The 12,685-nt window shown below is 41.1% G+C and overlaps 1 protein-coding gene across 1 annotated transcript in view; it reads left to right on the plus strand.

The window, feature by feature from the left end:
- Window positions 1-2,728: 2,728 nt before the first annotated feature.
- The window catches only part of TMEM26 (transmembrane protein 26), a 33,759-nt gene continuing 23,802 nt past the window's right edge, over window positions 2,729-12,685 (plus strand). Inside the window, exon 1 of the mRNA XM_089507894.1 lies at window positions 2,729-2,919. Coding sequence (XP_089364020.1) covers window positions 2,729-2,919 — 191 coding nt within the window. The remainder of the gene's footprint in view (window positions 2,920-12,685) is intronic.

The following is a 12,685-nucleotide window of genomic DNA, read 5'->3' on the forward strand; positions in this document are numbered from 1 at the left end:
AGAAAACCCTGCCATAAGTCAGAAGGCGCATGTCAACAACAATAGTTGCTAGATTTGTTCTGATTGCATTTGCTGAGGACAAAGAGGGGGAAATAACCTAATGGAAAGAAAAGAACAAGACTTTCTGTTATTCACAGAAAACAGGGCCATAATTAAAAGAAATTAAAGGAAAACCACAGAGCAGCAGCATCTTACTGCAATAAATGTTTTGCTGTGCAGTTCCTCTCAAGCGACTTATGACATATTGAGTATCAGGAAAGGGAATGGCCCCCCAACCCATAACATTGTGTTGCCTTCACCAGATAGTTTGTGTTGAACCAATCAAGTTGATGAACATTCTTCTCAGCTAGCAAATATAAATGACTTATGGGGATAATATTTCAATATGTAATGACACAATTACTGGGAGAATTCTTTGAAGAACCAGGTTATTAAATATTAAATATCAAAGCTGTAAATTATTGTAGCAGTTTTATATAACTAAATTAAATTCAAACAAAACCTAATTTTCTTAATCATTGACTGTAATCCTCCAGGAACATATGTTATTAACTCAGCTACAAATGGAAGAGAAACTGTAGGAGTTCAAACAACTTTCTTGATCCTGAATTTTAATCGCTGGGAAATCTTCATTGTAGACTCCCCAATCCAGACTCCATAGTGGGCACTTAAGATAGCATTTCCCAATCTTCTAAATTAAAATGGCAGGGACATCAAAAAATTTCACATGAAAGATGTACATTTAGAGCAGGGAGGGGGTCAACTTGTGCCTCACAGAGAAGCAAAGATTTGCCTACTTTTTCTTATAGCCTTACCCCATAGAGCCCCACTTTCCGCTCTGATAAAGTCTTTAAGATGTGAGGGCTTTGAAAAGTTATTGGTTTGGGATTCCAGCTCCCAGTGGCCATATTGAATGGGGGATTCTATGAACCGTAGTCCAAAAAAGCAACTTTTCAAGTTGTGGCAAGACTCACAATTATCTGTCCTTGGAAGAGACTATTACCTAGCTTATTTGATGCCTCACTGTTCTGAATGTAATTCCTGGCAGATAACAAGCAGAGAGTTTGTGAACAGGCCTGTGATCTAGACCTATAGTTCTCAGTCTTTAGCCCTCTGGATGTATTAGACTCCATGTATTAGAATCCCTGAATATTATGGCTGGAGCTTCTCGGAGTCCAAAATACCTATAGGACCGGATTTTGAGAATCACTGATCTAGACAGTTTAATCAATCTGCTGATTTGTACCTCCTATTGCACAGTGACAGCAAACTGGCTCCCTTCTCTCATTACATTTGGGTAATTATCAAATTGCCAATCTTGGATTGGAGCTAATGATAGAATATTGGTAGTTACCTTTTGGACAACAATACTATAAAGCTTATTTTACATCAGGGCCATGGTAGAGAAAGAGGAAGGAAGTTATTCTAGCTGTCCCAGGTGTACCATGTAGGTCAGTGATCCCAGTTTCAGCAGGATGAGTATCCACTCCTCATTTCCTGCAGCTGTGCTATTTCCCCCCTCTTAGTTATGATGGATCTTTGATCTGATTTCTCCTACAGATTGTACATCACACATATCCATTTGAGCATTCACAAATTTATGCACAGAAGTCATGAACTGATAATACAGTTATATAGGGCTGACCCTGTATTCCACATGTGAAACCAAGCCAAAGTGATGTAGTGGCTAGAATGGTGGGCTTTATGGCTGTGTGCAACCCAGTGTCTGAGCCCTACTCAACTGTGAAGGTGACTACGCAGCTTTGGGCAATCCCTTGTCTCTCGACCTGAGTTGTCTCACAGGCTTTGTGCAAATATAAAATTCCATCTGGAGATCTTTCGGAGAAGGTTGGAACAAGTATAACAAAGAGCTTTGCCATTGATTAAAACAACTGAAATCTTGAATCTACAAGTAAGCTTGGCAAGTCCTTGCACACCTACTGAAGGTTTACTGTTTGCATGAAACCTGTAATAACCTCACTCTGACCATTCATCAGGGTCCCTTGGCAAAATGGAGATTGAAATCCATGCCTTTGTATCCAAGGCCAGCAATCTAGTACAGGCGTTATATTAAAGAGGGGAAAGAAGAAAGGGATGCATGAGTGCATAGATAAGAGAGTTTAATGTGGACAATGAATAAGGAACTCTCTAAAGAGATGTTATTAAGAACCATACATTAAGTTTTCATAAGAACTATCCATTAGGTTCTGTGAGGCTATGGTGTTCTTGAATTACTGTAAGTCTATTGAAATAAGATACAAACTTTGCTCCATCCTACTGTTAAAGTGTGAATTCAGAAACAATCCAGCAGGCATTTTGCCCCCCCCCCCTTAAAATACTCCCCTCTCTCAACTATAAATGGCCACATGCAGCACTGATATGAAGGCATCAGGAAAAGAGCAAGTTTTTTAAAAAGTTGTGACGGTGTCCCTCTGATGTTAGCCAGTCACAGTTTTTGTGAACTCACTGCCCTGGCTTTTCATTTTTATTTTTCTCCCTTCTCCACCAGAGTTTTCAGGAAGTTTAGGGGAGGGGAAAAGGCAGTTTCTTTTTTCTGTTATCATGGGCCCCTTTGGGGAGATGGAACAGGAGGAAAGGTCTGCCGGGCTAGAGCATCCAGTGGCTCTTCCTCTTAGCTTCTCATAGCTTGGAGGCACACTGGTCCTCTGTACAGACAGAGAGAGGCTGGAGAAGGGGAGGAGGAAGAGGGGAGGGAGGCCAGGGCAGGATGGAACTGCGGGTGCTGTTCAATGCCCTGGTGACTCGGTTGCTCTTTGTCTTGCATTCCCTGCTTGCAGTCTGGAGAGTGACTGTAGTGAAGAAGGAACCCAAATACTGGCTCCTGGCATTGCTTAACCTCCTCCTTTGCTTGGAAACAGCACTCACTCTCAAGTTTAAGCAAGGCAGAGGCTACAAATGGTGAGCATATAGCCCCCCTTCTCTCTCTTCTCTCTTCCCCCTCTCCACTCTCTCTGGCTCTTTATAGCTGTTCCCTAACAACACCTCAGAGTTGAAGTCTCATTCCTGCTTGCAGTCTTGAACTACTCTTTCCCCTTTGTGTTTTGTGCAGAACTGTGATACTTGGTAAGAGAGGGTTATTTGTATTGTTTTGCTACTACTGTTCACAGAATCCTTCACCAGCACATAGCCATGCTGGAGGGGAATGTTGGAAGTTGCAATATAGAAAAGAAACTCTACAAAGTGAAGTCAAAGATTTTCATGACCAGCATCCATAGTTTTTTGTGGCGTTTTTGGGCTATGTGGCCATGTTCTAGAAGAGTTTATTCCTGATGTTTCGCCTGCATCTGTGGCTGGCATCTTCAAACAATGCATTCTCTGAGGATGCCAGCCACAGATGCAGGCGAAACATCAGGAATAAACTCTTCTAGAACATGGCCACATAGCCCAAAAAACCCACAAAAAACTAGCTCTACAAAGCTCTGGTTTTGCTGCATTTTCAGCTCTCCCCCTCTCTCCTGCTGCATTCACTGTGCTTCAGCCTGTCCAGGTCCAGATTATTTCTTTCCTTTGAAAAAGTGGGAAAAGTTTAGAACTTAGAACTGGAAGAACAGTGGGAACGATTGTGGGACTTTTGTGCTCAGGCAGGAATCTGTTTGGTAGCCCTTGCCAGAAAGACTTGGTGATGACAGGACTGCACAGCTGGGGTTCCCATTATGACTTTGCCACCATGGCCTGCATGAAAGTTTGTAGATTAAAATGACCAAAAAGACCGGGCACAAGAGAAATGCCATCTCAAAGATAGGCGAATGCTAGAGCTCAGTGCATTAATTCAAAATAAGTAATTTCCCTGGAAGCCAAGGCCACTTAGGGAGCTTGTGTTTGTCTGAGCAACTAGTCAGATGGTGAATTTGATATATAAAATTTTGGCTACATAGTAGATTGGTGGGGTTTGGTATAAAATGAGATTGGTGCCAGAATAGCTAATGGCTATTGTTTCCCTGGGACTCATTTATGACACTGCCTGAGTGCAACAAAGAGCCATGAGAACTCATAGGAAAAAAATGTGTTGTCAGCAGAATATATAAATGGCCTCTCCACAGCTCTATGCATCTTTAGTGTTTTGAGTGATGTACAGTTGACACAAGAGAGTTGGCATCCTTTAGAAAACACCAATGAATGAGTGCAACTGAGTGAATGAATGAATGAATGAATGAGTCATACTAAATTCTAGTGCTTACTGCATATTTTTAATTGCCACACTATATATGATCTAGTGCAATGGCACTGAACATCCTCTGTCTGTTTCTTCATTCAAATAATACACAGATTATGACACCCCCACCCTCATGATACATGAATGCCAATGCTATTTGATCAACAGAAATGGTTATAACTGCCAGAACACCATTATTTCTTTATTGAATTAGTATCCCATCTTTCTGCCAAGATGGGATTCAAGGCAGCTAAGTTCTAAAGGGAGGCGTTATTCGCTATTAAAAAGTTGAAGAAACAATGACATGACAATGGGTTGATGGCTAGTATGTTCTTATTTTTATCCCAGAGAGCTATGGAATTAGCAAAAGGTCTTCCATCAGAGGAAGAAAGTTTGGTAAAAGTTCAGTTCTAAGCAAGAGAAAGCCCGCATGTGACTTGACTTCCGCCTGTGTCCAATGTGATTCATCAGTACAATGTATCAGCCCGAATATTTGCATGTCTAGACCTATCACAGCAGCTTGTTTATATTTTATTTACATATGTAAGAATGAAACATTTTTAAAAGAATGCAAGGATTTTTTTTACACATTTGTTATTATTATTTTCTGTTTTGAGTCTTTCTTGCAAAAATTTCACAAAGACAAAACAATATTTGCACAAAACACACATTTTGCACAAAACTTTACATTTCATGTAAAGGTATGTTTTCTGCAAAGACTTATTTTTGGCAAAGGGATATTTTGTGCAAAATACAGTGCATTTTGATATGAAAAGACTATATGTATTCTTTTATTGTGAGTGGTGGCTAATTCACACAAAAAAAGTCCATTGCATTCTGATACAAAAAGACAATAGGTTTTCTTTAATGTATGTGATGACTAATTCACAAACACAAAGTTTATGCTACATGCATGTAATGTTTGCAGTTGCTAGTTGGGCTTAGGGAATGTTCAAATATGAACAAGGCCAGAAAGAGACAAAAACAAAATGGAGGTAGGGAGAAAGAGAAGCAGGAGACATACACATAAAAAAAGAAATCAGATTAAGATTCAGAGTAAAATTGGACAAAAATGTCATGACTACTGATCTAACCAAGCTGTAATCTCACTGCCCATAAAGTTTTGTTTCTTCATACTTGGAGAGAAAGAACACCTAGCACATGTATTTCTGACACCAAATTCATATAGTGAATTTTATATGACTCCCCAAAAATGAAAATAGTTCTTGGGTGCACATCTGGAAAGTAGGCCCAGACCTATCACATGCATCATAGGTTGTCCAATACAACAGGCTGGGTTTTTTTGGCCACTTTCAATCCACTGGATATGGTCCTGTGAAGAATTTAAACATTCATAATGGATTGTGGAAATCTTTGGAGCTGGGCTAGGAGGATGGGATTGTGGAGGAGTTGTGTAATCTTTTCAGGTTTTGTTCTTTTCTCAATCTAAAACCACCCTCTGAAGCTATTAGCTCCTTGGGGTAGAGGAAAATAGATGGTGGGGTGCTTGCTTGAATGCACATTAAACCATTTTCGAGAATCTTCTTCACTGGACAGATGTACTATGGAACTTCTTGGTGAAGAGGAAAATATAACCTAACTAGTCATGGGTGGGCAAAATGCAGGCCTCTTTATATTATTGGGTTATATCACTCAGCATTGCCTATGCCAACTAGGACTGTGTGACTTTCAGTCCAGAACTTTCTGGAAGGCTTCACTTGAGCAAAAGCACTGAAAAACACTGGATTACTGTTTTAAAACAATATCTTTCTTTCTTTCTTTTTTGACACCAGTGGCATTTATGTTTCCAAGTGATCTGAGCAGTGCTCAAACTTACATTCGATTCTCTTTTAAGGGATTAAGCCTTGTTAGTCTGCTGCAGAAAAGCAGAGAAGCAATTTTGATTTGGCATAACATTCTCTGGACTGCAGCCAAATCTACCAAATCTTAAAGACACTTGTTTACCAAAGGATAAACATCATTTCAGTTGCATTCATGCATATACACACAGAGAAAATGAGACAAATAGATAGGCATACATCATTTCCTAGATTTCATTTTTGTCACCTATTAGTGTCACACTCTAGTGCAGTAGCTCTTAGGTTTTAATCCATGGACTTTCTTGCAGCCCACAAATTATGAATTTGAAAATAGTATGTTCATACTTTTATATAGGATAATTTTAATATGTTTTCACTTAGGTGTTTAAATGATTTCATGTGTTTTAAACTATGTTGTACCCCACCTCAAGCCTTGGGGAATGGTGGGTAAGAAATAATAATAATAATAATAATAATAATAATAATAATAATAGTAACAACCACCACCACAACCACAACCACATTCATAGTTATCATGGCCTCCTGCTATTCAATCAGCCCTCCCAATTAGAGCAGTGGGGATAACTATGTCTCTGTTGCTAATGGCAGCTCATAAGCAATGGTCCTGACTGGGGTTCCTGGCTATAGTTGAAAAGCTAAAGTATCATAATCCTAACCCAGAAGCAGTGCTGAGCTGGGAGTAATGACTGGGAGTAGAAATCTCACTTTCCAAAGTTTTGTTCCTTCATGTTTGAAAGGAAAGAATACCTAGCATGTGTGACCCAATCACTTGTACTTTCTGAAGTCATAGTGAAATGTACGTCTTGCTTCAGTCCCCAAAAATGAAAATAGTGTCTTAATTCTTGGGTGTATCTCTGGAGAGTAGGCCCAGACCTGCAACACAAATCAGGCTGATCTTTGTAGCTGCTTCTGTGCCACTGAGATAAGACACTGTGAAGAATTTAAGCATTCATAATGGATGGGGAACTGGGCAAGGAGCAGGACATTGTAGAGAAAAAGTATTTAACCTTTTTCCTTTTTTCCAATCTAAGGGCCCAAACAGACAGGCCAAAATAAAGCTGCTTTGGGTCACTTTGGAGGTATGCTGTTTAAATGACACTCGCATCTTAAGAGGTCAGAAGCTGCACCAAAGCTGTGCTCCAGTCCTTAGGACTGGAGCGTGGCTTTGGTGCGGCTTTCGGACTCTTAGGACTTATGCAGCATTTAAACAGCATACCTCCAAAGTGACCCAAAGCAGCTTTATTTTGGCCTGTCTGTTCGGGCCCTAAGTCCACCCTCTGTAGCTTATGGTTTCATGGGGTAGAGGTACCTGACCCCAGTGGTGTTGAGCAAGATTGCTGGTGTAGAGTGATTTTAGATATTTCTAAAATCTTGAGCCTCCAGTGTTTGTGTGCATGTAAGTTCATGCACATACCTGTTCATTTGTGGCTCCTGGACTGATGCACCCATGCATCCCTGCTGTGGTGTGATCAAGAAATGGCACTCAGGGTGGGGCTAGACCAGGAGGTTTGCGCTTAATATCCAAATACAAGTTCTCTGTCATAAAATGAGGAGAAATATGATGCAACCCATCCTGTTCAAGAAACCCGAGTAAGCAACGTAAAGGGCTGAGGACCTCCAACCATACTTCTGAGTTCACCTTTATAAATCTTAACTAATCTAAGGACTTTATAACACTGGGGGAAAGCCTGGGAAAGCTGATATTAAAAAGGCATTTTCCTGGTAAAGTGATGAGATCGCAGTGAAGATTTTCAGATGATGTCGCGATTAGAGAGGACTTATCTTGGGAAGAAATAGGAATGCTCCACCAACAAACCATTCACGGGATTTCCCTGTGAATGGTTTCTTGCTTGAACATTTCTGTTTCTTCTTGGGATAAGTCCTCTCTAATTGCAATGTGTCTGAAAATCCTTGCTGTGATCTCAGGACTTTGCTGGGAAATGCCTTTTTAATACCGGCTTAAATCCTAGCTTTTCCCCCCTGTGATCAAGTCCTAAGTGAATGACTTGCTATTCCTTCCTATGGGAAAGCCTAAAGTATTGCACTTAAAGATACCAGTTTGGTAGGAACTCAAGAATTTATCACACTGAGGCCAATTTTGGCATTAAAGAGAGATTAAAGCGCATTTAAAGCATCCCACAAATAAAGCGAAAATGGCAAGTAATTGCACGGATGATTATCACATGCAATTGTGCATACAAAATGAAAATGATTTCAGAAATGCATTGTTGCTGAAATCCCAAAAGTAAAAAGATGCATGTTAATGCTTCTTTGTGACTACTTTAATGCTAGGTTTTGTGTGATGTTATGTGAAATTGTTTTGCATAGTTATGCACTTTTTACAGGATATTCTCCCAATCTCCTTTGTGTGGTAAACTCCTCTATCTACCATCACTGATCCTGGTAACTTAGATGACACTGAGAGGGACCTCATATGAGCAGAAGTGAAGGGGGAAATAGGTCTCTGAGGGGCCATTCAGACTACCTTTTGTACCGAATTGTAACCCGGATTACAAATTGGAAGTTCCCATTGGCACTGGTTGAAACACATCAGAATTAGGGTTTTACACACCCGAACCAGAGCAAATCTCCATTAGAGCGTTTTTTTCCAAAAGTGAATTATTTCGCGTTTCTTTTTGGAAAACCTGTTTCTTCCTCGCTGCTGGCAAATGTGAACTTGGCCCCTGTCATGATAAGGTCAAGTTCAGGGGAGGGATTTAGGTCAGAACATGCCTCCCCTCTGGCAGCCAGCTTTCTCTCTCTGTCTCTGTCTCTGTCTCTCTCTCTCTCTCTCTCTCTCTCTCTCTTGTATTTTTATTTTTGACAGATTATGTGAATGCTTTTTCTACAGGTTGATACATATTGATAGAATATGTCTGCTTGTGCTACATTTCCCTTTTGTTTGCTTGCTGCCGTTACAAATGTGTCCCTTTCAATTTGGCAAATTGATACAATGTGAGAATGCTTTTGCTACATATGTGTATGTAATGGCATTCTGGGGTGGCAATCGGAGGGAAAGCAAAGAAGGAGGATGCAGAGATGGCATTCTGAGGTAAGGTATTATTATTGTGACAGATTATGCGAATGCTTGTTCTACAGTTTTTTGTGGGTTTTTCGGGCTATGTGGGCATGTTCTTGAAGAGTTTCTTCCTGACGTTTCGCCAGCATCTGTGGCTGGCATCTTCAGAGAATGAATGTGTGAATGCTTGTGCTACATGTGTGTATGTAAGGAGAGGTGGCATTCTGGAGTGGCAATCAGAGGGAAAGCAGATGTAGAGATGGCATTCAGGTGGCCTCCCCTGCAAGCGACATTTGTTGTTGTTGTTATTATTATTATTATTATTATTATTATTATTATTATTATTATTACTGTGACAGATTATGCAAATGCTTTGGGCTGGAAGGGAAGGGAAGAGGTTCCAAAGAGGAGGAAATGCTGGGCTGGAAGCGAAGGGGAAGCTAGAGGCTAGCATTCAGAGGGAAGGCTGTGGAAACCCATGACTTTGGAGGAGTCACACTCTCTCAGCCTCAGGGCAAAGGCAATGGCAAATCTCCTCGGAACCAATCTTGCCAAGAAAACCCCAGGATGGGGTCATTTTAGGGTAACACACACACACCTGGAGGGTATTAAATTTGACAAGTTGACAGAATATGCACACACTGCCTCCAGGTTTTTTTAAAGGAGTAGGGAAAGCACGCATTTAGTTGGCCAATGGCTATAGGATATGTCACCTTTGACGAAAGCGGAAGTGAGTTTGATTGACAACAAAGGAGGCTCCATTTTAAAGTGATACTGCAAATGTAAACTTCAGAGGGGTAAATTGCCCCATCAAGGTAAAGGGTAGTGGGCACTGGTAACTGGGCTGATTCGGTATGGGGCAACTGGATCTACCCAGTTCTATCCAGAGCAAATGGGCTAGTGAGAATGGGGCCTCAGAGTGCTTGGGAATGTTACTTTTTTGGTCTATATCTTCTAAAATCCACCCCAGCCAGCCAGCTGCCCATGCTCATTGGAAAGATTCTGAGAGTTACAGTGTGAAAAGGTAGCTTTCTTTAACTCTAATTTCTGTGTTCCTGCAATATATGGGTCTTCTTGGTTTATCCCCATGCATGAAAATGGCAGCCCTTTTTGTTAGTCACGAATAAAGATACATGCCTTTCTTTCCTATTGTTTCCTTTCTCAAAAGCTTGGAAAGATGGTGATGTATTAGTTTTTAATGGTAGTCACTGGGAGGAAGGAATGTAGTGGGGTTGGCCAAGAATGTTTTCTCAAGACGCCTCTTCTTGAAGAGGCAGCAAAAGCCAAAGTCAGTTGGCTAAAGACAGCTTCATTAGATCACCCTCAGGAACAGGCCAGCTGGAAGAACTGTGCAAATGCTGAAATCCTAGTGGGAAGATAGTCATCCAGCACAATGTCTCTAGCTGAGCTTGCAAAATATGTATTCTCTGCTATGAGAGTTTCTCAGCCTGTACACCTGCATTATATTCCAGCAACCCAATGGAGGCATGTTTGATTGCTCCCTCACTGAAAGGCTAGAAGGGAAAATCCAGATGTACATAGAGATAAAAAGTGCTCAGCATTTATTCCCCCTCCCAGAATTTCATAGCACTGAGCCATGACAGTTCAAGTGCTGTCAAACTGCCTTAATTCCACAGTGTAGATGCAGCCTGAAAGTGTTTGGTTACTTTAACACATGAAACTCCAAACTTTCTTACCAGGTCCCACTCTAAGGATCCAGTCTGGAAATCAGCACTGTGCTTTCAATCTTTCAGACAGATAAGATAAAAAAAAGTTTCCCTCACCTACTTTATACTCCATCTTTTCATCTAGCATTCTCCACCTTAACATACCTGGACTCTGTCATGACAGCAAACACAGGAGAGGGATTGCATAAAGGACTTGTGCAGTTGGCATCTGAATGTTACCATTCTAACCCTGTGTGAGAGAGAAGTTATACATATGCAGGTATACCTCGGTTGACAAATTAGATGTGTTCTTGGGACATTACTTCTTTAACAGAAAATTGATAGCAGAGGCAGAAATAACATGGGAAGAATAGAGATAGTTTCCTGCACCACCAAGATGGGCTGGCCACCAAACATTTTTAGAACCAACAGTACACTTCTCCCTCCAGATATGCTAGGGTTAGGGGCACAGGACCCCTGTAAAAGTGAAAAAACCACAAATAAACAATTTTTTTTTAACCTGAGCGAACGCCTCCTTAGGGAATTTCTAGATCCTCCAGGAGAACTCTTGTGGTCAACATCTGCCAGAATTTGAGCATAGAATCATGTTACAGGACCTACAAATGCCTAGAGAAGTGTTTACTCTAGGAATCTTTAGGTCCTCCTGTGCAACTCCATGGTCAACTTCCAGCAGAATTTCTCTGGAGGACCTAAAGCAGTGGTGGAGAACCTTTTAGCGACCGAGTGCCCAAACTGCAACCCAAACCCCACTTATTTATTGCAAAGTGCCACATCCCTCTGGATTTCTAATGACAAACTCTAGTGAAGTCTGTGTTGGGAAGATGGTGCAGGTGCCCAAAGAGAGGGCTCTGAGTGCCACCTCTGGCATGCGTGCCATAAGTTCACCATCACTGACCTAGAGATTCCTAGGGGGAGAGAGTATATTAATCAAATCAGCAAAAGACAAAGCCACAAATGTGGAAGGACAAGTGTATTCACATGTGAAATAAAACAACCAAGTAAGGTAAGCCTTATGTAAATAAAACAAAAGCATTCGAACTTTCTACAAACTAGTTGCAAACTTCTTCTAAAATCTATCCTGGACTGTTTCTTTCTTTCACCAGTCTCTACTTTTCTTGTGATTGCCATTTCACTGGCCACACTTACAGGTCTATGCTATTTAATTTGTTGGGGTGGCTGGTAAAGCAGGCTAATCTGCTGTCCCCTTTTCTTTCTGTTTTGCTCTTCACACATGCTCACTAAGGGAGTCTGGAGACTTCTGCTGTTTACCAGGTTTGTTGTAGGCAGACACACACAGCTACAATAGGATCAGCTAGAGTAGAATCCCATTCTTTCATAGCTTAAGCTTTATTGCATTGTTTACTCCACAGACACACTGCTGCAAGTCAGCACCAAAAAGTCTATGTTTCTCCAGCCCTCCTTCACCATCCTTCAAATCCTGGTATTGCTAAAATATAATAATAAAAAAACCCTCCAGCTAGACACAGGACAAGGAAGAATGGGAAGCTGGGCAAGTGTAGGTGGATTCGTAGTTTGTTGTGGCACCAGAGCTCTTGGACAGGGAAGACTAAATGTGTTGTGAAACTACAGATCCCATAATTCCATAGCATTGAGACATGACAGTTGAAGTGGTGTCAAACTGTTTTATTTTTGCAATGTGTATCAGACCCAAGTTTGGAAGTTTTAACTAGAAGGGGTGGAAGGTAATAAATGTGGGGAATGGATGGAGAGCTCATGACACAGAGAATGGGTTGAGGTGCCATGAGGGGTGGGAAATATGGAGTCCTTGAAATATTTCTAGATAGCACTTCCCAGTAGCACTAGCCAGTGTAGACCATGGTGAGGAATGCTGGATGTTGGATGCTGTAGCCTAACACCTTTTGGAGAGTTTCTTGCTTCCTATTCAAACGCACCTACCCATGCATCTGGTCATTGTCTTGATATTGTTCTTATCAAAAGTGTG

The sequence above is a fragment of the Sceloporus occidentalis genome, unplaced genomic scaffold, assembly GCF_023333645.1.
Source record: "Sceloporus occidentalis isolate IW3139 unplaced genomic scaffold, rSceOcc1.0.p SCAF_2, whole genome shotgun sequence".
NCBI classification, from domain to species: domain Eukaryota; kingdom Metazoa; phylum Chordata; class Lepidosauria; order Squamata; family Phrynosomatidae; genus Sceloporus; species Sceloporus occidentalis.